At 36.3% G+C, this 26995-nt stretch overlaps 1 protein-coding gene and 1 long non-coding RNA gene across 2 annotated transcripts; both read left to right on the forward strand.

Annotated features, from left to right (window-relative positions):
- The first annotated feature begins 3859 nt into the window (after positions 1-3859).
- Positions 3860-14590, forward strand: LOC104909057 (lycopene epsilon cyclase, chloroplastic). Its single transcript, XM_010698239.4, has 11 exons — positions 3860-4346; positions 4868-5039; positions 5556-5691; positions 5803-5913; positions 5980-6082; positions 7466-7609; positions 7690-7797; positions 10855-10951; positions 11086-11214; positions 11900-12032; positions 13979-14590. The coding sequence occupies exons 1-11, from the start codon at positions 4008-4010 to the stop codon at positions 14145-14147; spliced, it is 1641 nt and encodes a 546-aa protein (XP_010696541.1). The 5' UTR covers positions 3860-4007; the 3' UTR covers positions 14148-14590.
- A 5676-nt stretch (positions 14591-20266) lies between these two features.
- LOC109133621 (uncharacterized) lies at positions 20267-21851 on the forward strand. The gene is made up of 4 exons (XR_007268920.2): positions 20267-20461; positions 20552-20672; positions 20791-20876; positions 21013-21851. It is a non-coding gene; the product is annotated as an uncharacterized LOC109133621 (long non-coding RNA).
- Positions 21852-26995: the final 5144 nt, after the last annotated feature.

The raw sequence follows: 26995 nt of genomic DNA on the forward strand, positions 1-26995 counted from the left end.
AAAAATTGCTCTTTCCCAGATATGTGAGGTGATTCCCCCTTTTTTGACTTAAAAATTCTAGCTGATTGAAGTCTCCCATTATTACGCTATCCAAGGGGATTTGCACTAAATTAAAGGATTAGAGATTAAATCCCAAACATCCCCCCTAGACTCTAAATAAGGCGAACCATACAACAAAATAAGTTTCCATTTATACAACTTCCCAGCTACTACATCATCGAGAATACAAGCAAAATGATTTTTAGAACTACTACATAGCACCAAGTTCACTTCATTAACCCCAAAATATCTAGTCAACCTGCATTATTCACAATATTCGCGATGGAAACGTTAGAGAAGCATAGATACATAGCTAGCTTATTTACCATACTAACATTAGATTTAGTTTCTGACAAGAAAAGGATTTGAGGTGAGAATTTGCGGACAAGCCAACCCAAAAATGAAATTGTAGGGGAGTCCGCTGAATTTAATCCCCTATGATTCAAAGCAAGAATCTTCATATATCCTGTGGAGACTGATTAGGCTTAGTTTCCAAGCCATCAGTACCAGATAATGCAATGTACTTAAGTTTCTTGAATTTTTGCATGATTTCTTGTTTTTTCTTTGCCACCCATTTGTGAATGTCCAATGTTTTTTCATTCACAAAATTCTCAATGAGGGTTTTAAATTCCTCAAAATTTTCTCTTTATTTCACATAGCAACGCCTGAACGACAACTTGTTTAGGTTTAGGTCGGCAACCCACTGCCTCCTCGGAGCTTCACATTTTACTTTATCCTCATTGAGCACGTGAATAACAACCGGATTAATATCAAATTTGGGATTAAGCTCCTTACCTGCTTTAGACTGGCCCGCCGAGATGAACATGGGAGAGTTTGGGTCAAGGCCCAACTCAGGGATGAGCATGACCTCTTTAATCGATGGGCTTCCTTTCTCCGATACAGACATGGAGTTTGGAAGGGCTTCGACCTTGTCTACTTCATTCTTGTCCACTTCATTCATGGGTTGTACCAAAATTTCATCTGGAAATTCAAGAATTTGCACTAGATCTGCAACTTCAGCGCCCACAAACATATCTTCCAAATAATCGAGCTTTCTCTTGCCTAAAGCCATGATAGAAGGATACTATTTTTCCATTATGTTGAAGAGATGAGGGGTCAACGTAGGGAAGATACAAAGATCGCAGAACTTCGACACCGACACCCCTCTAGAACAAAGTGATAGGAGCTTGAAGAACCTGTTTGGAAAGATGAATGAAAGCCAGGTATTTGAAGGGGAGTTTGAGGTGAGTTCTTAGGCTCTTCAACACCAAAAGTTATCAATAACTCATTCCAATCTAATGAGTCATTAATAGGAAGAGAATCAATGTGTGGGGTCCACCTGTTGACACCATCATCCTTTGAATTAAAATATGAGGAATGACTCTTTGGGGCAATTTAATTCTCTCAAGAGTTTCGAATCTCATCTTGATCAACGAGGTCATGATATTGTAAATTTTGTTGATTTTCATTAGGCCACGCGATAGGGACAGGTGAAGCTGCACGAGGGATAAATTTGTCAAAGTTGGTGAAAACGGAGGGTGACAAGGTAAAGTAGTGTTTTGGGTTATTGAGTTGGAGGAGTGAGGTGAATAGAGTGATCTATCAAGTGCTTATAAGAGGGGTTGTAATTGTAGAGGGAGTTTAATTTAATTCTCACCTTAGGTGTTGTCATTTTTTGGGAGGAAATTAGAAGATTTTGGATCACTGATCTTGCTACAATAATTTTAAACTCAATCTCATGTTTTGGAGTTCTAAAATGTGTTGGGGAAGATTTTGGATGGAAAATGCCACGATGGATCACCTGCACCGCCGACTTTGGGAGAAGCAATTCAGTGTGATCTAATCCCAAGTCATTCTTCTTCTTCTTGAAGGAGTGTTTGGAAATTGAAATACCATTTGTATCCTTATTGAAATTCTTAACTTTTTTCTTTCTTACTTCGCTGAAAGAGGCTGATTGCAGGCCCGGATGATTGGCCGATATCATTTTATTGCCCAATTCTAACCGATTCTCAATAACCCGCTGGGAAGCACGCTTACTTTCTCCAACTTCATAATTCCGGAACATTGGCCCAACATATCGAAGCCATTTGGATGGGCTCGAGCTGTTACTTTCGTTGTTGTTACTACTTCTACAGCTCGAGCTTTTATTGGTAGATGGGATTTTCATTTCCTCATCACCAATGTTACCAATATCATTTCCATCATCATCCCCATTGTCGAAGCTACTACTAAAGATTTCAATTTCTGGAGGTCTCCTTGGTTCGTTTAGTCTGTAGTTAGGAATTGAGGTAAAATAGGAAACCCATAAGTTTATTAGTGTATAGGAAAGCATTAGGATCTCCGAACATGACTGGAGCTTCTGCCTTACATGCCTCCACTATAGCAATGTCCACTCCATTTTTTACTTTCTTCCTTGACTTGGAGTATGAATAACTTTTTATGCTCGATACTCCCGCTTTACAGAAAATAAATACTCCTTCATATCGAATATCAACCCAAACTGTTCTGCCTTCTTGAATTTCTTTTAAAACACTAGGAAGCAACGATGCCTTAGTTTCAATCCACACTAGAGCACCAAAGACCTTTCTAAGACCTGGTTTTTCGGAGGCATCATCAAAGTGAAGAACTTTCCCAATACGAGAGAATATCAAGTTTGCTATTACTTTGAGCTAAATACTAGAGGGATCCCTTCTAATTTAATCCATAACGCAGATTCTGAAAAAATTGAAGAATTTGAAGGAATATATGGGTTTCCATGCTTCAAGAATCAGGAGGGCACCTCTGAAATTCAGAGTATCATATAACCCCCAAATATCTACCTTATCTTCAAACTCTCTGCAATGGAAGAAGACTAACTTGCCTTCTTTAGTTACTGTGACACGTCTTTTGGTAATCCAAGTATCAACCCATTCTTGAATATGTCTTACTGAAAATTTTCGATTATCAACAAATTTTCCAACCAGAATCAAGGAGACATCAATTGGATGATTTATGAAATTCTCTATTGGAGTTTTTAATATTGGACCTTGCCTTTTATGCCATATATTACAAAGTTCGACATAGATTGAGACCGCTCCATTAGGAAGAGAGAAACAACAATTCAAAGATGATTAGAATGAAGGTATTGAATCATTGAACAAGGAAAAAAAAAATATAAAGATGAAAGAACCGAAGAAAGAGGATTGCAAGTGAAAACCACTAGGAAAGCAAAAGGAAGGATAAAATTTTCTCCAATAAACTTGGAACTTAGGACTAAAAAACATAGAGAGAGAAACTAGAGAGAGAACCTCTCGTTTAGATTTTTATATACCATCTCCTCATATAGTATTTTAAATTACAACTATTAATCAATGGTATATCTTTAAATAACCGGAAATAATAAATATGGTGAGTATTGAGTTAGACCCAAAGGAGAAAAAAAGATATAGTAAAATATAGTAAATAGTAGGAGAGAGAATTTGATTATTCTAAAAATTAGTCTAACTATTAACAGAAAAAAAAAAGAGATTCTTGAATAAGTTGGTATAAGTGATATGATTATATGAATGACTGAAAAAAGTAGTCCAAAAAAGTAATACTTAATTTTTTTAAATTTTTTTTAGAGGAGTAATACTTAAAAGTAGTTAAAAAACTTGTCAAACACCAAAGGAGTTCAACCATTGGCTATTTTTTACTTGTTTGGTTTCCTAAAATCATACCCCCACAAAAAAATTGAGGCGTTTTGGTCTTTTTTTTCTCATAACCAATCCCATCCTTCCACGTAGCAATTCCGAAGATGACAGTTGGACGCTCAAATTCCCTCCCCGCCCTATCCAAAATTCCTGAAAATATCGCGTCAAACCACACCACACACTCACACACACTTACAGAGAGAGAAAACTTCCGCTACCAACTTATCCATGGCCGCATCACCTTCAACGCCATTGAACACACATTAAACTTCCTTCCTACAAACAGCACCACATAAAATGGAGTATTACTGTCTTGGAGCTTCGAAATGCGCGTCAATGGCGGTTTCGCCTTCTCTTAATCTCGATCATTTCAAGAATAAGAGGATACAAATTCAACGAAATTTTCATGCGTTTTGCTTTTGGAGGTCCAATTTACCGTTTTCTGTAGATTGTAGTAGTCGTAAGAGTGCAACTATTAAGTGCAGGAGTGCGAATAGTACCGACACCAGTTGCGTCGTTGCCAGAGAAGATTTCGCTAACGACGAAGATTTCATTAAAGCTGGAGGTTCTCAGCTTCTTTATGTTCAAATGCAACAGGAGAAAGCTATGGATTATCATTCCAAAATTGCTGATAAGGTTTTCTTTTTGAAATAATACATTTTTGATTTTCTTTTTGCATTTTAACATGCAATTGTTGTCGTTTCGTAAGGAGTGAGTTTAGGTATGAATGTATGATTGTGTGTAAGTTGTGTGAGAAAATTGGAAATCAGTTTTAGAACTAAATGAATTAGGTGTTTGTATGATATTTTAGAGGTACTTAATTTGCCAATTACTGATTTCCACTTTTCTCTAATTTGCTTATAGACAAACACCTAATTCATTTGTAACAATTTTTATAAATTTGCGAATGTTCAATCCGAATTGAGGAAGTTGTAAATTAGATAGCGAGGTTTATAAACAAGTAAACTTGAAGTAGACTGACTGAAATGTTCAACTTTGGACTTAGATGTGATTTCCCTCTTTTTTCTGTTATATATAGGTGGTATGTGAAATTTATGTTTCTAGCTTCTTTAGGTGAGATTGTTATTGTTTTAAGATGTTACAATGTACTCGAAGTTGCGTTTTTTTTGAACTTTTTCGAGGTCATATTTTTGCAGCTTCCTCAAATATCAGATGGAGGTGAATTGCTGGATATGGTGGTCATTGGTTGTGGTCCAGCCGGTTTAGCTTTGGCAGCAGAATCAGCTAAACTAGGACTAAAAGTTGGCCTTGTTGGTCCTGATCTTCCTTTTACGAATAACTATGGTGTTTGGGAAGATGAGTTTAAAGGTACTACTTCTAACTAAACCTGTAGACGCGGTCTTCTGCCTATATGCTGCATGTTAAAGAGGTTCTTGATACTGCTGCATAGAAGTGAAACTTAGTTTTGTTTTCAACCATATGCTCACTCATCTTGGTGGTCTGATGACACAAAATGCAATTACAATACTTCCTCTGTTTTATTATTCGCAATGTTTCCCTTTGCACAAGGACCAGGGAGAGGATGCAGATAGAGGAAATATATTGCCAAAAACAGAAACGTTGCAAGTAATAGAGAATTGCCAAAAATGGAAAACGTTGCGAGTAAAAAAATGGAGGAAGTATTAAACTAGTCATAATGTCTCATTTTTGTCGTGGCTTACAATTGGTTGTTTCATATGACTTTCTGTATATGCAGCGTTGAGACTTGCTTGTTACTCCTTTCAGAAATTTTATTTTGTCTTGCCAATATTATTACTGGTAAAAAACGTGCTTTTAGCCAAATGTTTGGTCGGTTGGGATTTGTAACTATAAATCCTATTTCAGCATTGGGGCTTGAAGGCTGTATCGAGCAGGTCTGGCGAGATACCATTGTATATATTGATGATGACAATCCTATATCTATTGGTCGATCTTATGGAAAAGTTAGCCGGCATTTACTACACCAGGAGCTAGTGCAGAGGTAAAACTGCCTCCGGTCATTTCATTTTCTGCTTTTTGGTCTTCAAATTTGTTGCCTGATATTGTTTGCAAGTTTTTATGTAGTTATGTAATTTGTATTAATTTTGTTTAGGTGTTTGGAGTCAGGTGTCTCTTATTTGAATGCAAAAGTGGAAAATATTATGGAAGGACATGATGGGCGTAGTCTTGTTGCTTGTGAGCGTGATATCATCATTCCCTGCAGGTGCGTATCTTTCTAATTTTGTTAATTCGTCGTGGTATGTTCATACTGATTAACACTATGATCCAGGCTTGTAACTGTTGCATCTGGAGCAGCTTCAGGGAAACTTCTAGAGTATGAAGTGGGTGGTCCAAGGGTTTGTGTTCAAACAGCTTATGGTGTGGAAGTGGAGGTATGTTTGTCCATATACTTCCTCCTTTTTTTTTTTATACTTGCATCATTCCCCTTTTATGGAAGTTGCATAATACTTGCATCATTACCTAAATTGGCAATGGTTTCTCTCTATCTCTCCCCTATTACATGGATTCACTTTTTACCGCTTTCTATCTGTCTCCACTTCACATGGGCTCCTAAGATACTGTGTCCAAGTTAGATGATGAAAGTATAACAAAATAGAGGAAGTATATAGTTCGATACATTGAAGATGCAGTATATAGCTTGATATATTGAAGATGCAGTTATTGAGCATAAGGATCTAATTTCGGTCCCCTTAAAAAAAGAAGGATCTAATTTCGGTCCCCTTAAAAAAAGAAGGATCTAATTTCGGTTATCTCAGCATATTCTCTCTCTACCTATGCTTTTATGGTGGTGCTATTAGTTATTCTTTCTTCACTTCCTTTCTCCAGGACTTTTTTATTTCTTATTTTTCGGATGAAATAAGTATCTAAACTCCATTTCTGAGCTGCAAGGGGAGAAAATTGGTAAATCTGGTTTTCTGCTTGCAAGTTCTATGTGATACCGATTTGGTGTATTGACAATTTTAAGCTTTTGTGGACTATCTTTATAGGAGAGACTATGCAAGTTTGAATCGTAAGAAAGAAAAAGAAACAGTGAAATAAAAAATTCCTTCACACATGCATATTATATACAGTATTTTAATTAAATTAGGTTATTCTTGGAAGGAATGGAACTTCAAAAATTCTTCGCAAAATGATGCTATTTTCCTTGGAACTTTTTTCTAGAACGTTTGCCCCCAATCTCAGAAATACTAATTAGCTGATATGAACAAAAAGGGTAGTGATATATGACCTTTCTTTTGTCTTTCTTCTTTCTGTGTAAGATTGTTACTCTTCAATAATCTGGCCAAGATACCTGTGAGTTATTGCTGTTGCATTTGCCCAAATGAATGTTCATTAGTGACAATGGGGAAAGGGCCTAAAGTAAAAGCGAACAGCATATAATTGTTGTTTATATTTCAGTCAGGGGCTTTTATACTTTGGCAATCTGCATATAAGTGTTCAGATTCTGGTTCGGAAAGTTAACAATGCGATAGTATATTCCTCCCTCCGTCCGTTGTTAATTGTTACAATTTGACTTTCACACATGTTAATGCACAACTTTGGAATATTCAATATTCTTAATTAGCTACTATCTAAAATTATAAAAAGTTGATATTTTGATAATATACATTGAGAGCTGAGAGTACTATAATTTGTATTAGTATACTAGTAAGAAATATGGTCAAAGTAGGTTAGGTGAATAGCGTGTTGGTCGAGCTATACCAATTGAAAAGGGATGAAGGGAATATTACATAGTAACTTTCTTATAATCTCAGGTGGAAAGCAGTCCTTATGATCCCAACCTGATGGTGTTCATGGACTATAGAGACTATGCTAAAGAGAGCTTTCAATCTCTAGAGGCAAAGTATCCAACATTCTTGTATGCAATGCCAATGTCCCCCACAAGAATCTTCTTTGAGGTGAGCCTTTTGTATTCTATGGATGTATAATGTTCAATGTTCTTTCTCCTGAAAGTTGTTCAATATATAATTCAACACAGGAGACTTGCTTGGCTTCAGTAGATGCAATGCCCTTTGATCTGCTCAAGAAAAAGCTTATGGCGAGATTACAAACTATGGGTGTTCGTATCCTCAAAATATATGAAGAGGTACTTTCTAAGTCGATAAGTACATCATAGCAGTAAACTGGTCTTCTCTTTTCCTTCTTGGATGGTAAAGTGGCTCCCCACAACCCCCTCCCCCCTGCCCTAGAGAAAGAAAACCGACGTAAAAGAGATTGTATAATGACGTTGACTACAAAATATAGCAGAACTTAATAACAGTTGATGGAGGCAAAGGCTAAAATGGGGCTAATTGGTTCAATACCTTGAATTACTATCACTTCCCCCATGATGTCTAAAATTTGCATGATATTCTATCTCGAACGGCCTCAAAGAAGATTAGTTTAGAGAGCGGAGTAATGTTTACTTTAATAGGGAGGGCGACTGCTTTCTCAAGGACATACCACAGTACCAATGAAGATGTACTTCTGAATGGGTGTACTAGCAATTATTTGCTATCTTCTCTCACTATGCTGACATCAATTATCTGATAATATTCATGTAATGTACTTATTTATTATTTATGGACACCAGAGGCTAATATTTCACTTGCAATATAATACATATAATATATAAAGCCGAAGAATATCATCTAGGAAACGACTCTTGACTTCTCTTCTACTGCCAAGTGACCGCCTTTTTTCTCCTAAAGAAATTTACTTCAATGCAAAATCATAAAATAAACCCTCAAAATGATTTTTAATATAATATGGAAAGTATTTAAAATTACTAACCATGCATTATTTTTTCATAATATTAATTGTCTATCAACCGTCTTATCATTGAATTACTTTTTACCAGAATCTTATCTGAAAAATCTATATTTCTTCCAACAAATAAAATATAATCTTTTCCACAAGATTGAACCCTGTGCATGCACAGGCTACTAGTCTTGTTTGATTAAGATGCTTAATAATCATCAAATCACGAGGGTAGCTTGGTGTTATTTAGCCGAAAACCTAAGCTACTTAATGACATTTTTCCTAATATAGATGTGATATGTAAAGAATTAAGTGTAAGCTTGAAGGAATGGCAAAAAGCACAGATAGTCATCATGCCCATTGTGCTCTGAACTGTTAACAGTTTCCTTAAACATCCCAGCAGAGCACTTGTACAGCAGTACAAGGATGATGGAAAAGGCATGTGGTCCTATATATAATGATTATAATCGGACATATTCTTTTGGAAAATGTGACGATTCCTTTGCACCAAATATTCTATGATTGAAACATGGCTTACTGTTATGCCCCTCTTGAAAATGATTTTTTTTTTAGATGTGGCTGATATCGTATGCTAGAAGGATCTACTTCTTGCCTTCAAATAAGTTAGACTATCTAGAACCGACAGTCTGTTACTTCTTTCATACACACGAGTCATGACAGTCATCAGTCTATAGTTTTATCTGGTATGAGTGTTAGATTTTTAAAGAATTTGTCCAAAAGTGTGGTCCTTATGGAGACTAAGAATTTTGCAGTGGATGACATCAGGATTTTACTTTCCATTTTTCTGGTTTGAAAATAATCAAGAAGAAGATTCATCCTGGAGGTGGGGGATTTCTTCTTTCCTAAGCCTTTGTCAGTTCATGAGCGGAACTCGCAGATTTAAAAACAACCAACATGGCTATAGCATTTTTACTTCTCCTATGGTAATATATTTCCCCCAAATAAAGCTTGTGGAGACATCCTGCTCATTTGTAGTCGGTGATAACACCATAAATTTTGATATGGGAGCATCTCGTGAAGCATACCGAAAGATCCATCCCAACTTTCCTATGAGCAAAAAGTAAATACTTCTGCGATTAAAGTAAATACTTCTGAGATTAACTTTTAAGACTGTAAATCAGTGTCTAATAGTTTCAAAATATTTGTCTACTTTCCATGTAGGTCATGTATATGATGAACCAGTTTGTGCGAGAGGGAAAGGCAAGTCTTGACCAATTGCTAACATGGGATGCAACTTGAATGCTTTTCATCCCAAAATATGCCTCCCTATCATGTCAAGAAAACCCCAAAATGGCCCTAGAATGGCTAGGAACATATAAAGCTTGCCACTGAGATTGGATAATATTTCCAAAGAATTATTCAATAAATCATTGCTTGGGATGGATTTAGGTTCTATTAGGCACTCAGGCTTCCCACTGCCACTTTCCCATGAATATTTTGTATCCACATTTTTAGCTCAAGCGCTAAACTAGATCTTCATTTAGGACCAAACTAATTTTTTGTTGAATCTCTTCCTATAACTTTGTCAAAGGAACCTTATTTTTTATATATCTTGTTAATGTAAAATATTTGAAACTACTTTCATCAAGAAAATAATTAGGAAAATTTCATGATGTACCCCTCAGGTTTGGCGTAATTCTCAAAATATCCCTCTCATTTTGGTAATCCCTCAAATACCCCTAAGGTTTCACACGTTGTTCAAAATACCCTTGTCATAGACAGAAATTGAAGTGCACTGATTTCCTGAGATACCCTTGAAACTTAAACTTTGAACTTCAAAATTCAATAAGGGTATTTTGAGAATTAAGCAAAACTTCAAGGGTACCTCAAGAAATTTCTCAAATAATTATGGGCCATTTTGGCATATGTCTAACTTGGTTTTGACTTTAATTTTTTTGCACATTGTGTTTCTCTGGGTCAGGATTGTGGAGTCATAGTAGTTCAGATCCGGTCAAAATTAGTTTTAATATGCTTTCTGGTCAACTCTCTGGATATCTGCATTCACAATCTATTTTGTTGGCGGTACTAAAATAGTAAAGATATCATATGTAATTTGCAAAGAAAATCCCCTACTTATTACCATGGTATTGGAATCCCAATCTCAAATATGTGATTTTCTTCACAAATTTCCTTTCCTACAATAAGACTTAAAGTGGTAATGGATGGTAATGAAATGAAGAAAATCACAAGTTTAGGGGTAGAAAGCATCATAATGAATCCTGACATGCTACTTTCTGTACAAAGCTACATATTAATCTATTACCATTACCGCCATTTGATTACCAGTTACCAAACAGTTCATCAGTGGTTATTGTGACGCCATCTTTTACCGATTAGAAAACCCATGTTCATTGTGTAGTAAGAGCCAATCCATGTGATGCAGGAGTGGTCCTATATACCTGTTGGTGGATCCTTACCAAATACAGAGCAAAGAAACCTTGCATTTGGTGCTGCTGCGAGCATGGTGCATCCAGCTACAGGTAAGATACTAGTTGTCTTTGTCATATTATACATAAAGCTACAATATCCTTGTATGATCTGAAAAGTAACTAAGATATATGTAATTCTTATGCCCTTAAGTGATTTAGTAACTTCCATCTTCTTTGGCACACAGGATATTCAGTTGTGAGATCTCTATCAGAAGCTCCAAAGTATGCATCTGCAATCGCGAATTTAATCAAGAATGGCATCTCAAAGAATGCAATTTTGCGTCAGAGGAATGTGGAGAATATCTCAATGCAAGGTTTGTACAAGTGTGGCCGTAGTCTCCCAAATCCATCAAATTTGAATATTTTAATTACTTTTAGTTAGTTCAGCAAAAAGCTGAAGTTATTGCTTTGATTTATTGTACTGATGAACTGTGACGGGTCTTAAAGACCCGACTAGAATATATGAAATCAATGATGTATTCGTGTAACATGATTGGCATGGTTTCAAAATTAAGTGGCGTTGAAATTTCAAAATGCTTGGACATGGACATCATTAGCTTCTTTTGACCACATGAACTGCCTCAGTTCTGGACATGGGATGAGATGCCTTTAGATTTAGCTAATGAACTTGTTAAGACCTGGTTTTTTAATGCTGGAAGACTGGAAATTCTGGGAAGGTCACTTTCTAGTATATAGTTATATACTTCTAGTTTTCATATCTGGTCTCTATTTGGTACTTTGGTGTTTATGCTTTTTTGTTTAGAGTTAATTCTCATTATAAGATACTTAAAAGCCCTATGAGGCACTACTACGGGCTGATGCCCACATTTTTTGATTGTAAAGAAAATTGGGAAGAAAATTGTTGAGCATGATGGGAAACTTTGTTTCTTTTGCTGCTCTTTCTCCATTCTGCTTGATAGATAAGTCTAATGATTTACTCCCAAGATCGAATTACAAGTGAATTTGAACATGCTAAATTCTTTTTTTCCATTGGTGCAGCCTGGAATACTCTTTGGCCACAGGAAAGGAAACGTCAGAGAGCGTTCTTTCTGTTTGGACTAGCACTTATAGTTCAGCTTGACATTGAGGGCATCAGGACATTCTTCCGCACCTTTTTCCAAGTGCCAAAATGGTAACTGATGCATACTCTGTACTCCTTTCTGGCATACGTTTCACTCGCAACAGTGTCTGCCTTTTAGTTGAAAGAGCTTGCATAATTTTGTGTAAAAGAGTAGTATACAATTTCTAATTACTACGCTCTCTTACATGTATCTGCCATAAGTGTTTTCCAATCAGTTCCTCTGCGACTAATTCTGAAAATTCTTTAGTTTCTTTCAATCTGTATAGCATAAGTTGTTTGTGCATAAAGTATCTTCAAACCAGTGGCCATAGAATTTCTTCAGATGCATTCTGCTCATAGGAGTCATTTTTTCATTTCTTTAGTGGCCACTTCTCCTCTTCCCAGTTATGGAATTATGGTATGAATCCAGACAATCATCTTTTTCCTTATCTCAGCAATTAACTAGACTTGAAGATCAAAATTTCAATGCTTTGAACAACTGGAAAACATGTCAGAGAGAGAGAGAGAGAGAGAGGGAGGGAGGGAGGGAGGGAGGGACTTGACTGATTCAGGTGTTAATGAATTTTACTGGGGTTTAAGTTCAGAAAAGAGAATCCTGACACTTGTGCTGTAGTGCAGAATCATGGAAATACAAACGAGATTCCGTCATAATATGGATTGTTTCACCTTTTGGTTTCTCGATTAGAACCTCTTATTTTTGGTTTTGCTGTCAGTTTTGAACAAATAAAACCAAAGTCCGAGAAGGGGTCTGAGACACTTGACTGATTCAGGTGTTAATGATCATTTAAGAGAGAGAAACTGACTGTACTAATGCATTGCATTATCCAAATAATAAACCTAGGGGAGAACCTCAATGTCAAATAGTTCAGGTAATGAATTCTACTGGGGTCTAAAGCAAAGAGAATCCCGACACTTGTGCACAATCTGAACTTTCGCCTATGAGTTGAAATATCATGGAAATACAAAAGAGACTCCTTCATAATGTGGATTGTTTCACCTTTTGGTTACTCAATTAGAACTTTTTGTTTAGGTTTTGCTGTCAGTTATGATCAAATTAAACCAAAGTCTGAGAATAAAACCAGTTGAACGTTGATGGTATTTGTGTGCATCTAAGAGTAGGCTGCAAAGTAATTGGCAGTGATGATGGGTGAAATCTAAAGCTTGATCATAAATTTCACAAATTCATTGCACATGCTATGACCTGGTGATTTACAAGAATGAAGGATTTTGATGGTCAGTGCAAAATAGAAAAGTGGCTTTAGGCACTTTTGTTTTCATGTTAAGAAAAATCTTATTCAGTAAAATAAGTTTTACACAGAAGGCCTAGCCTAGCTTATGCTTTTTTGGCTCCTTTCTGATTGAGGAAGATTTAGGCTAATTCTGGTATCCTTCTGAAGCCTAGACCCCTTTTTACTTTGGCTTGGCTATAGGTTCAAATCAATCCTTTTACTTTCTTGTTTATTTTTTTTTGCTTTCATATCTTCCTTTCTTCGAAGAGTTCGAACCTTTTGGTATTTGTTAAAATAAGTTTTAATTAGTAATAATCAGCTTTAATCATTAAATTCAGTTTTAATTAAGTCAAAATCAGTTTCTTACATAGTTTACACTAGTGTTCAGCAAACATCAATTATTACCACCAACAATCAGTTTCAAAGAGTACAAATTAGTTTAAATCTGGAAAAATAGTTTTAGATCAGTATATCAGTATAAATATGCTGGTGAAGTAAATAGAGCCTTAGTAGATACAGAACAATGGTGAACTCGACAACACTTCACCACTGTATGAAATCAGCAACCATCATAAAAGCAAGCATGTACATGAAAAGCTACTGAAAAATGAGGTGGTTAAAAACAGTCGAAGTTTGCGCCTTTGTGTCTGCTCTTAAATAACCTAATGCTCTGAGTGTATTTAATCAATCTTGTCATCTGCTTTTCTTTTACCTCCAGTCTTGTGTAACTTGAGCTTGAAGGCAAAATATCTTGTGCTTTCTTTGCAGGATGTGGGAGGGATTCCTTGGTTCTAATCTCTCTTCAGCTGATCTCCTATTGTTTGCCTTCTATATGTTCTTCACTGCTCCTAATGATTTGAGAATGGGCCTTGTAAGGCATCTACTATCCGATCCTACTGGAGCGACTATGATAAGAACTTACATAACAGTAATATGAATGCTCACTCCTTTGTACATCATGTGAATTTGGTTACTATTGAATCTGGACTGTGAAGTGTAATTTGGTGTAAAGATATACAATGCAGTAAGCTTACGTAGGTAAGCGTTCGGTTCAGAATTCAATCAAGTTTGTCAGCGATCTTCGTTCAAGATATATAGGAAGATTAGAAACAGTAGTTGATCTTCTCAGGTGGGCACTTATTTCATTGCCACACTTTGGACAAATAAGGTCTTTCGGAATGCTCACTTTATTTGAAAATAGGACTATTTCCTTGCAGTCTTAGATGGATCTTTCTACGAGACTTATGCCGTTATGCAGCAACACTCCCTTGTTATTGCTATTCATGATTCCCATCCTTCTAGAGGTTATGTATTCAAAGCTTCTTCTGTATTCGACGCTAAAGCTTTGGCTGTGCTTCAATGTAAATTTTATTTCATAAATCTCCGTTCTTAATTGCTATTCCTTCTGTTTTCTAAAGATTTTCCCTCTTTCCATTTAAGTGTGTTTTCAAAAGATCTTCCCTCTTTTACTTTATTCCTTATCTGAATTTTTTTCCCCTTCTTACTCTCTCATGTCCCTATCATATGGTCCACCATTACATTATTGATTCAATTTTACTCCTTTCTTTCTCCTACTTTAACTTTTTTTATTTGTTTATTTATCTTAACCCTTTTCTATCTCCTACCTTACCCACCCCACAGGCCCACACCCCATACAAATGAATCCTCCTTGGTATCTGTAGGAATAGTAACAAGGAAGATCTTTAGGAAACGGAGAGAGTATTTTGTTTTTCCTCCTGCAAAGAAAAAATTAAACTTTAAGCTACCTAAATTTTTCAAATTAGATTATTTTTAAACAAAATTGTAGTAGGTCTAGGATTTTCGTTTTGGATTTTATTTTCCATTCTTTTTGGATAACTTTTTGAATTTTTTTGTCTTAAAAGTGAGTTATAAGTTCTACTCTTGAATTTGTGTTTTTAAAAAGTTCTTCCTACTCTAAATCATTTCTATTTTGGGTGTTTTTCTCCCTGTAATGCCTTAAAATAACTCACTATTTTCTACACTTTTTCTACTTTTTGTTCTAGAAGTGAGCCCATATGAATTTTTCATTTTCCAAATTATCCAATTTGTTACACTTTTCTCTTTTTTACTTTATTAAAAAGCAAAAAAGTATACATAACTCGTTCATTACAATATATATTTCCTACACTTTCTAACGATCCTCTCACTTTCACTTTTCACGCATACCAATTTAAAACTTTGAGGACTAATATATCTGGGATAGTCTCATCTTTCTATTTTTTGCCTTTTATAATTGTCTTATGTGTCGATTAGGATAATTTATCATTTTATTTATTTAAAGGCTTATAGTGGTCGTTTGTGTTAGTTGGGATAATTCAACTCATCATATTATTTTTATGTAGAAATATGTCATAATTATTAGATAATATTATTTTAAAAAATATTCGTAATTCTAATGTATCAAAGAAAGAGGCTTATACCATCCAATTTCTCAATGTAATGATACGTAATAAATTACACATATATTAAATATATTAGCATATATCATCCAATAATATCAACTTATAGTACATTATGATACACTTTCATTTATCACATTGAAAAAAAATTGTGAATGATCAAATTAAACTACAATAAAATAATATAAGTGCATTTAGCACTTTTAATGTTAATATGTCTTCGCACGCATCGCGTGCATATGAGGCTAGTAGTAAACAAAGACGAACTCCAGACGAAAACCCATCTGCTTGGACGGGGGATCCGTGGCCACCCTAAAACCCTTTTGGCATTGAAAATGAGACCATCCGGGGCCATGATTGTACACTAGATCCGCAACCAGTTTAAATATATTGTACCAAAAGCGCATGATCGGGGCCACGAAAAGAAGGTCTTAGATGGCTAAGAATTCGGTTATTGAAAGCCAAGTGTTAGGCATTATTTGCCCAAAAAATAAGTTACACTCGTTCAGAAGAGTCTTGGTCAAAGGATGAAAGGAAAACGAAAGCCCCTGCTCAAGCTCGCTCGGTAAATCGGAACGCAACCAACTGGGGCCAACAATACAGTCGTCGTTGGACTAGGTCAAACCATGAGATACAAAACCCAAATCCAAAACTTAACCTTCAAAACGTCTATGCCCCGCTCTAAAACCTTCATGTAGTCGAGATGAACATTGTAAGCCTCAAGACCCCCTTCGGATATGAGAGGCGGAGGGTCGGCCTAACCAGAAGTGCTAGGTTGATTACTGATGTCCTCGATCGTCATCTCTATACCAAAAAGAAGATAATGGTCTAAGTAACTAAACTTGACAGGAGGATAAGCGACCGACACCTCCCAAGGACTTGGGATTGTTCCCTCGTCCTCTTCCTCGAAGCTGCTCGAGCTGGATAGAGGGAATGCCTCGGTGATAGAGAGAGGGTCCAGGCAGAGAATTTAGGTACTTATTAAGAGGTCATCAACCCCAAAACCTCCTCAAACAATTTATACTGAGGAGGCGTGGCAGAGGAGGTACTCGATACCGACCACGAGTCCATCAAATAGGGGAGTCGGTCGGGATTGACCCTTATTAAAGAGAATAAGAAAGGAAAGGAAAAAGGAGTGTACCTCTTCGGGATTAGTCTTCAAACTTGGACTTGCTACAAAGGGGAGGGAGTTTTAGAGAGAGAAAATTCTAGAGAGAAGGATGAGAAATGATTAGTACGGAGAAAATGACAAGATATATGATCTTATATAGGACTTTTCTCTCCCCTCCTCTAATGAAAACCCCTCCGTGCCTCATAATGGTCCCTGCCAAAAGCTCCCCTAAGTGGGCCTTGGCCCATATAATGACCCATTTATAGGAACAGCTTAGGCCAAGCATATCTGTCCCAAAACGATAACTCAAGCCAACTCAGAATGTTCACTCATGCCATCTCAAGGCGTGACCCCCAAAACTTTAACTCCATAAAAGAAGTCTGCTCTCGGGTTAGATCCATCTCATCTTCCCTTCTTGGGGTTGGAAGGATCCTCTCCCACTTGGCTGAAAAAGTCAAGTTTACATACCGAGAATCACTCACTTGGCATGATCCTCGATCTGGTTGGGGTTCATTAGCCCTACCCCCGAGTTAAATCCATCTTATCTCCTCTTCTCTATGTTGGAGGGATCCTCTCTCACTTGGCTGAAAATGCCAAGTTTACGTTACGAGCATCACTCGAGCTCGAGTGATCTCGTCCATGATCCTCGATTTAACTGTTTCAAAAAAGATCAAGTCTATATTCCAAGCATGACTCGAGCCCGAGTGATCTCGTCTATGATCCTAGGTCTGGCTGGGGCTTATTAACCCCACCCTCGAATCAGATCCATCTCATCTCCCCTTCTTGGAGTTGGAGGGATCCCCTCCCACTTGGCTGAAAAAGCCAAGTCTACATTTCGAGCATCGTTCGAGTTCGAGTGATCTCGTTCATGATCCTTGGTCTGGCTGAGGCTTATTAGCCCCACCCGCGAATCAGATCCATCTCATATCCCCTTCTCAAAGTTGGAGGGATCCCCTCCCACTTGGCTGAAAAAGCCAAGTCTACATTCCGAGCATCACTCGAGTCTTAGGGATCTCGTCCATGATCCTCGGTCTGGCTGGGGCTCATTAGCCCCACCCCCGAGTCAGATCCATCTTATCTCTCACTCTCGGGGTCGAAGGGACCCTGCTTCTACTTGGATGAGAAAGCCAAGTCCACATTTTAAGACACTCGAGCCCGAGTGATCTCGTCATGATCCTCAGTCCGGCTTGGGCTAATGATCCCCACCTTCGAGACATACCTATCTTATCTCCCCTTCTCGGGGTTGCGAGGATCCCCTTCCACTTAGCCGGAGAATCCAAGTATATAATTTAAGTGTCACTCGGACCCAAGCGACCTTATTAGGAGAATCTTGAAGGTCACTCAAGGTCAAGTATCTCTACCATGAACCCTAGTCGGATCACGCCAGGGACCCTGACGCCCTTTTGGAATCTGGTGGACATATTCCCACCCTATGTTTGAGGTTAATTGTTCGGGGGACCCTTGTCCGCAGTGGCCAACTCACATCCCTTGGTTGGCCAGGTCAACAAGGTAATGTGGGTACCACATAGCAAACCTCCTGATAGGCCCCCATAAAGGTCTCCTTACCCAAAGTCAACTAAGGCCCATTCCAGGCATGCCAATATCCTATGTTCTCCAAACAGAAGGGAGCCCCCCTAACCAATAGGGAACACCCTTTTAGGGTACCTGTCTAGGGATCCTCAATCCTATAAATAGGACCAGTCTCATCAATGAACAGGTATTGAATACTCACCTAAATAAACCAGAGTCTCTCTCTCTACAATAATTCACTTTCTTACCTCAACTGAGCGTCGGAGAGGCTTTTCCGGCAAAAACCCCGGGCCAGTCTTACTATTTTGCAGGACCTCCAATGACAAGACTCGGGATTTCATTTATTCTCGGGATTTCCGACTCTCTAATCATACATCACTCCTTTGACTAGTTTCAGACATAATCATATTACAAATGGAAATTCTAAAAAGGTAAAATTGTTCATTCATCATGTTACCACTACAAATTTCTCCAAACAATCAACTACAAAATAAGTTTAGCAATTCAATTTACATTAAAACCCAAAACCCAAAAAAAGTAAATCAAAGAATGAAAATACAAACCTTCCCAATAAGTAGCAATAGTATTGAGATAAGTAAATCGAAGAACTCAACCAAGTTTGCTTGATGGAGGTGGTAGGCTCACCTTGTGACCTTAAGGTCACAAATTCGAAATCCACTACCTACTTGTGTTTGGTAGTAGAGATTCCCTCCTATCCCAACTACTATCAAGCGTTCACCTGTGTAGTTGGACTGACTACTGACCTGCAAGAGGTGCTGGTCCAGTAGAGTCCTTCTTCTTGCAAGAGGAGGAAGCTAAGGGTCACTACTACAAAAATGGCCAAAGAGACTACCTATAGGAGACCGGTTGAGGTTACTAACCCATTTCTTAAATAGAGGAAACCAATGATTATCTAAAACCAGTCTCTTAAGTTTAAGTATTTGACTAATAAAAAAAGTTGTTGTGAAATAAGAGACTGTTTCCAAGTAAAACCGATTTCCTTGATATATTTTATTTTTTTAATTCAAATTTTTTTTCAACATAACTATTGTACGTATATATTCTTATTGTGAAGATTTAGGAAACTACTTCTAACTTGAACCGGTTTCCAAAAATAATAATTTTAAAATTTAATATCTTTTTAATTAATACTTTAATGCAGTATAAGTTTTATATATAAGTCTTTTTTTTTTTTTTGAAACTACAAGTCTATTTACTTTTAAAATTATGGAACAAATACAATAGAAAAAAAAAACTACCTCTCCTAATATTATTCTACCTAGATCGTGGTTAATACCTGTCAAAAAAAAAAACCATTACTGCGCCATAGCTTCTGCCTTCTTGCGCTTCATTCCCCTCAATCCTCTTCTCAGACTCACGATTCTCTCTCTCTCCTCTCTCCTCTCTCCTCTCTACTCCTCTAATTTTATCTCTTCTCTCTCCTATCTCTTAATATAGAACGACACTCAAAGGACTTCGTCGACAGAAACAGTGAGGACTTCGCCGAGACGCCGACCACTGCTCACCTCCTTTAATTTGAACTTTGAAGTTAGACTTCGCCGACCTAGTCCTCCATTAACTCGAACCAGTAAGTTGTTAAGTTTTTATTTTTGAGTTCTAATTTCATATTTTCCAACTTTTATAAGTTTATATATGTTAGATTCTTAGATTAATCGAATATTTGGATGTAAATCGTTGATTAATTAGTTAGGGTTTGCTTATTGAAATTCAAAATTGTGGGTCTGCTGGGATGTGTTTAACAAGCAATAACGAGGCCTTGATAGATTTGATTACGGTTTGTTGAACCCGGTAAACAAACAAAAATGCCAAAGTTTGTTGTACATGTTGATTATATAGGTAAGAATACATAATATAAAGATTTTTTGCTGTAAATATTGAAATGATTATCAATGAAAAGGCCCCCTGTTTTAAGTATTTTATCTAAATTTTAGAAGTGTTCGAATCTTTGTGCAATGGGTGGATACATTAAATGATGTTTGTATATACTAAAGTTTGAATAGTTGATGATTTTGTAAGAAAATAAGTAAAATGGACAGTACCTAGCTAATTGATTGCAGTCCAAGGGAAAGCAATCTTATAGGCAATATTTGACATTATTATCGTCTAATGCTTTGTTTTTTTAGGTTTCTTGTCGCATAGACTCCCCAGAAGATGCTGCTCTCTTAATAGGTGCCTGAGAAATTACTTACCTTTACTTTGATCTCTTATGGTGTATTTTCTTGTCATTTACATTTCTAATGGATATCCTTTGAATTGCAGATTCCAACACAAAACTCAAGCTAGGAACTGGTATACAAATTGCAGTTCCTATTCCGAAAGAACATTTTGCTTCTGGAAGCTTTGTTGAATCTGCAATACAGAGAGCCTTGACTGAAGCAAGGTTAAAGTTAGATACTATCATACTAATCGCAGAAATTTTCTCAATTATAATTAAGTTAAATCTGCTTGTAGTATCTCTAATTAAGTCTTAATGCGGATTCATTTGGAACATTTTTCAGGGAACAAAACATAAGGGGAAGTGCTGAAACCCCATTCTTGCTTTCAAAAGTAAACGAATTAACTGGAGGAGCTTCATTGACTTCTGGTATTCTTTGATGCTCTAAAATTCTGATTAGCTTCAATACATCTGAATCAACTCTGCTGCGTTTTCACGTGAGATTCCAACTTCCGATTCTTGATTTTGTTGAATTGGCTGGTATGTTTCCTTGACTTACGTCTAGATATCGCTCTTGTGAAGAATAATGCAGCTGTAGGTTCCAAGATTGTTGTTTGTCACCTTGGTCCTAGAATTAGACAGCATCATTGTTACCCATTTATCGCTTTGAAAGTTTATATTTGCTTATGCAACTCCGCTACAGGTTGCTGCTCAGCAAGGTACCTATCTAGCTGTTCTGTTTCAATCCCTGCTCGAACACATTATCCATTCCCCCACGTCTCCACTCCCCACCAAATTGTAGTTACTAAAACTAGGCTAGATGCTTGTTACTTGTTAGTCTCCCCAGCAATCTAGCAGGGTAGTGAACTTAAAGTAGTTAGATTAAAATATTGGTCTGGCTAGATGCTTGTTAGTTTCTTATCTTGAGTTTAAATATTAGGTTTTCATCATTTAGCTCGAGGATGTTCCCCAACAATCTAGCACGGTAGTGATCTTAAAGTAGTTACATAAATTATTCATCTGGCTGGATCCTTGTTAGTTTCTCATCTCAAGTTCAAAAATTAGGCTTTCATTGTTTAGCTAGAGGATGTGAAATTTGCATGAATACAAATTGGGTTTTGGGACACAATCCGTGCCTCCACAGTCTATACTAATGGAGGGGTAAGTGAGTAGGCATTGAGGTTTGCATTCAACACGGCTCCCTGGGACATCATATGACCATCTACACTTCCTTGGTTTTGAAATCATCTTTACAACCAAAACAAAATTGGGGATAAATACCTAAAATCTGAATTGGACTTGGATATATGAGTTGGAATTTAGGCTTTTATTGGACCCCATTGTTATTTTCTTCTATATGATCTAGAGATGCTAGTAATCTTAGATTTTGAACATCTTGATTTTAACTATTGTATATTTTAATGTAGAAGGAAAAAGTTCTCTATTCATGATCTAACGATGAGTCATAAAAATTAGGAATCGTTTAGAAATTCGATTATTCTTGCTTTGATTTTTTTTCTTGCCGAGTCTGTATATATGAAAGTTATAAAATATAGATATACTAGTTCTAATTATAATTCTTTGTAATTGTTTTGTAGTACTTTCTTGGGATTCCTAGCACTTATTCGCAAGAGAGGATTAACGAGCTAAGAGATACGTGGGTGAAATATTTAAACAATCAAACACGAGACGATGGAGATTGAAGACAATGGTCAAGTTTCAATTGTACATATTATTTGCTCTTAAGTTAAAATTTTAATTTTCATAGATATCATTAGATTATAGAAATTTTATTTTTAAGACATTAATTATTGGAATATATTGATGCTTTGACTAGTGAAATTGATTTTGTATAAATTAAATGTAGCAAATATTTTTTACATTATTAATAAAGCAAGCAGGAATTTTTGTTTCATAATATTACTATTATTGTGGTTATTTATAGATCTGTTTTTTTTAAAGGCGTATATACAAGGAAACGTAAATACATAAGCAGATAATGTATGTATACTGTAACATTTTAATTAAAAAAACATATAATATACCTAAGAAACCGGTTGTGGTTAATAACTGGTTTCAAAGGGTAAGGTAAGGAGACTGGTTATAAATGTTAACTGGTCTCCTAACCTTTTTTCAGATTATATGTACACTTATCTAAGAGACCGGTTTTACATATCAACCGGTCTCCTAAATAAACAAAGAAACCAGGCATTATAACCGGTCTCTTAACCTAGGACACCTGTGAGATGGAGATGTGTTATAGTCCGGTTTCCTAGGCCATTTTCAAGCGGTTTCCTAGGCCTTTTTTGTAGTAGTGGGTGATGAGAGAGAGGAGAAAGAGTAGGAGGAAATTAGGGGATTTTTGGGTTTCTATGATTTTGGCAACTAACTAGAAAATGTATGAAGCAATCTTACACTATCAACTTGATTTTGAATTTAATATGTTATTCTTTGATCAAAATGGAACTATAATCAGCTAGAAGAGAAAGATAATCTAAGAGAGAGATAGAGAGAGATTTAAGAGAAGTATTTCGACATCAACGGCGGCAAGTTCCGCCGGTGGATTTTCAATGCCATTTTTAAACATCGCTTCACAGTCAACTCGACGACATTTCATTACTTCGACTCCATCATTGAGCTTCGAGCTTTCCACCACAGGTGAAGTTTGGCGTCAGCAGATGTTTTTCCACGGCGTCGAGAACAATGAAGATGAAAAGTTGAAGAGAGAGTAAAACAACTAGGCAGGGTTTCATGGGTGCCAGGGGAGGGGGAGGGGGAGGGGTTTCGAGGGTGACAATAGTCCAAGGAAGAGGGAAGAGTAGGAGTGGTAGGGGAGGAAGATGGGAGGAGAGACATACGGGAGGAAAAGGAAAACAGGTCAAAGAAATAATTGTTTTAACCAGTTAAACAAGTGACCAGTCAACTGAGACTATTTTTATAAAACATATTTCAAAGTTGGGACCACTGAGAAATAATCAAAAGTTGGGACTAAAACGGTGGATAGTTGGGACTATTCCAGAATTAGCTCGATCGTTCAATCCAATGTGTAAAATATATATGATTAGAACTTTAGGGTTTGGGATAAGAGTCTTACCAAGTGAGTTAAATCTTGCTTGTTTTTTAGATTTTTTTTTTAATGTTATGTAAAATATTAAGGTATGTTATTTTATAAGATTAATATACTGCGTTGTTTCTTCAAAGAGAGAAAAATTCGTAAGATGACTAAACAAATTTTGTGGTGTAATAAAAATATGGGAAAATGCACAATGACAATAAACAATGTTTTGATTTGTATATCTTGAATTGTCTTGGTAGAAATTATTTATTATAAGAACATTATAAAGCTCTAGATTAAGAAAGCTAGTCCGGCTCTTCTTATTGATTGGTTGAACTATTTGACTAATTATGCTGCCTTTAGGCTTTAGCATGGCATGTTGTAGAACCTATAATTATCATATTAGTTCTCTAATTATCATATTATTATAAATATTTTCTTCCTTTGTGATTGTACAGTTTTTTTTTTCTAGTCTTCGGTTGTTGTCTTCTTGAAAAACCAGTACCTGCTCCATTGAATATAACTAAGTCTAAAAGAACCTGAGAAGTGAGGAACGAAGTGCAGGCACTATCTGTAATCTGCCAAAGTTCTTATTCCCTTAGGGCTCAAGTTGATATATTTTATGGACTAAGTAATAATTAAAAAAAAGAAGGAAATATGTCAACGTTAGTTAACAGATAACTAGATTACTTTGATTTTGTACTAAGCATTTAAAAAAAATATATTCAAAAAAGAAAAAAATAATTTAAAAGAAATGACTTTGTTGGAATCTCTAACACCTTGCACTAAAATATAAAAGATCATACGCAACAATTAGGTATTAATCCAAGTAATAAGTACTCACTAGTGTCTATAAATCAAACCTAAAATAAGAATATAGAATCAATTTAGGCCTTTGTATTATCAAAGTTGAATGGTCTAAATACTTGTCGTATCATTAATTAATTATTTTTTTCTTTAATTTTGCAACTTCACAAACTGGTTTTAAATTCTTTTTACTTTTAAGCAATTTCATTTACTTTTTTGGATATAGTTCATCTACTTTTATTGATTTTTGCTTTACTTTTACAGAAGTTGGGAACCATCTTTATAAGTTTTTAATTAATTAAAATATATCATTGATAACACGTGAAGCATCTTAAACTTCTATTTCTGATTATCTAAGGGCTTAAATTGGTTTTATCTTCTCATTTTATGTTATGGCTCTCACCAAATATTTTTAGATAAGTGAGATAAATTTTGATATTTTTTATAAACGTTGATTTGATAAACAATAATAAAAAAATTTATATTTTAGGTCAACTAAGTGGGTCCCTTTCTTAGAGATAGGTGGGTGTGTTAGTATCATATTATTATTGCTTCATATATTTCAATAAAGATCTAGGACATAACCGTATAGTATGAAATGATGGTCTGTATAATTGGGACAAAAGGAGTATACACAAAGACAATGTTTTTGGGAGTTCTAGAGAGCTCCACTTAAGTATTATATATATTTTTTTGATTGAAAAATTAAGTTAGCTTAATGGCTAACTCCTACAGGCTAGGCTACTAGCCTGTAGGAAACACCAACACATTTGCTGGTAAGGCATGCATAGCATGTTAATTAGGAAATACCCCAACATAATGCTGGGGGTAAGGATTGAACCCCCTGACCTCAGGGGCCAAGGAGGAGCGCTCTACCCACTTGAGCTAACTCCTATCCTTCCACCTAAGTATTATATGTCATCTCACATAAGTTAAAATTAGGAGAATCATGCAGGAGCCCAATGGTTGAAACTCCCACCTCCCCACTTCATGGTATGGAGTTCGACTCTCATCAGCTTCAAATTTGGGGAGTTTGTCTAGATATTTGCCTCTAAGTATATATAAATTCTCAGTATTCTATAGAAGTTTTTTTATGGGTTGGGATCCCCATTATTACCCGCTAATTCATGAGCACTGACCCAACTTGGGCCACTAGATTTAGGGGTGCAAGCGGACTATGAAAAGTCCAGAGTCCAATCCAGTCCAGTCCAAACTTGTCGGACTGGACTGGACTGAAAATTTTTCGGACTGGACTCGGACTCAAATTTTCGAGTCCAAATATTTTTGGACTGGATTTGGACTCATCCCTTTGGAGTCCAATAAGTCCAGTCCAGTCCAAAAATATTTTTATATATAATAAATATTTAATACGTATATAATAAAAAAAATTGATACTATATTTAAAATTTTGGAGTTTTCAACCTTCCCTCTCTAAATATTTCAACCGGCGCCAGACAATTTTACTTGACGCCAGACTATTGCACTTAGCTCCATTTGTTAAATAAGTAAATTATACAAGCAGTACTACAGTAGTAGGCTAGTAGCCGACTAATTCTATCTCACTTCACTCCTTAGTCCTTACTACTCACTTCCTCTTACTCTTCATTTTTTTCTACCTCGCTATCTCGACTCTCGCATTCTCTATTTCTCCCTTAGATTAATTTTCAATCTCTCTGCTTCCTCTCAACTTAGATCAATGTAAGCATCTAATTCAACTTTTTATTCATAGTATTTTACTTTGATTTAAGCTTTCAATCTAATTTGTGGATATTGATAATTGAATCAGATGTCAAATGCTCAAGCATCTCAAAAAACATTGTGAATCATTGAATCTAAATCGGGAAAAAAGATATAATAATCGGACTGGACTGGATTCAGACTCAAGAAAAAAATATGGAACTGGATTGGACTGGACTCAAAAAATATTTGGATTGGACTTGGACTCAATTTTTCGAGTCCAAAAAACTTTAGACTGGATTTGGATTTGGCAAAGTCCAATCCAGTCCAATCCACTTACACCCCTGACTAGATTAGTGAATAGAAAAATGAATTTAAAATTAAATATCAAAAGATTTTCTTTTTTGAAAAAAAAATGGTAATAAGAAATCATATGGACATAAAGATAGCGGGTAAGGACGTGAAAAGTTCCCTCTAGGTTTCCTATAGGTTTCCTTGGGAGGGTGTAGCCTAGCCGGCGACGCTAGTTTTCCTCTTCGGGAGGCTCATCTCAAGGTTTTCCTTGAGATTGGTGGTTTGTTAATGTCCTCACAAACATTAACGGGGAGAAAGAAGGGAGAAGGTATGATGGAAAACCAACAGGGTGACGAAACAATAAACGAACAAGATGTAGTAGCTACCAAAAACCAACCAGTCATGGAGGATGATAAGGAGGAAGCGATTGAATGGGTGGAAGGGGGGATCGAAGAGGAGGACGACAGGGTTGAATTGGGGTTAGTAGGGAAGATATGGACTGGTAGGCACATAAATGTTAACGCATTTATGGCTACTATTAAAAATATATGGCAACCAAAACATGGACTTGATATCAGTGTTATGGGAAAAAACATGTTTGGCTTTCAATTTTACCAATGGAAAGATAAACAACGAATGCTCGAAGGGCAGCCGTGGCATTTTGATCATCACGCCCTTTTGCTTGAAGAGATTGATGAATCGATTCGACCCTCAG

This window comes from Beta vulgaris, chromosome 8 (assembly GCF_026745355.1).
Source record: "Beta vulgaris subsp. vulgaris cultivar EL10 chromosome 8, EL10.2, whole genome shotgun sequence".
Lineage (NCBI taxonomy): Eukaryota > Viridiplantae > Streptophyta > Magnoliopsida > Caryophyllales > Amaranthaceae > Beta > Beta vulgaris.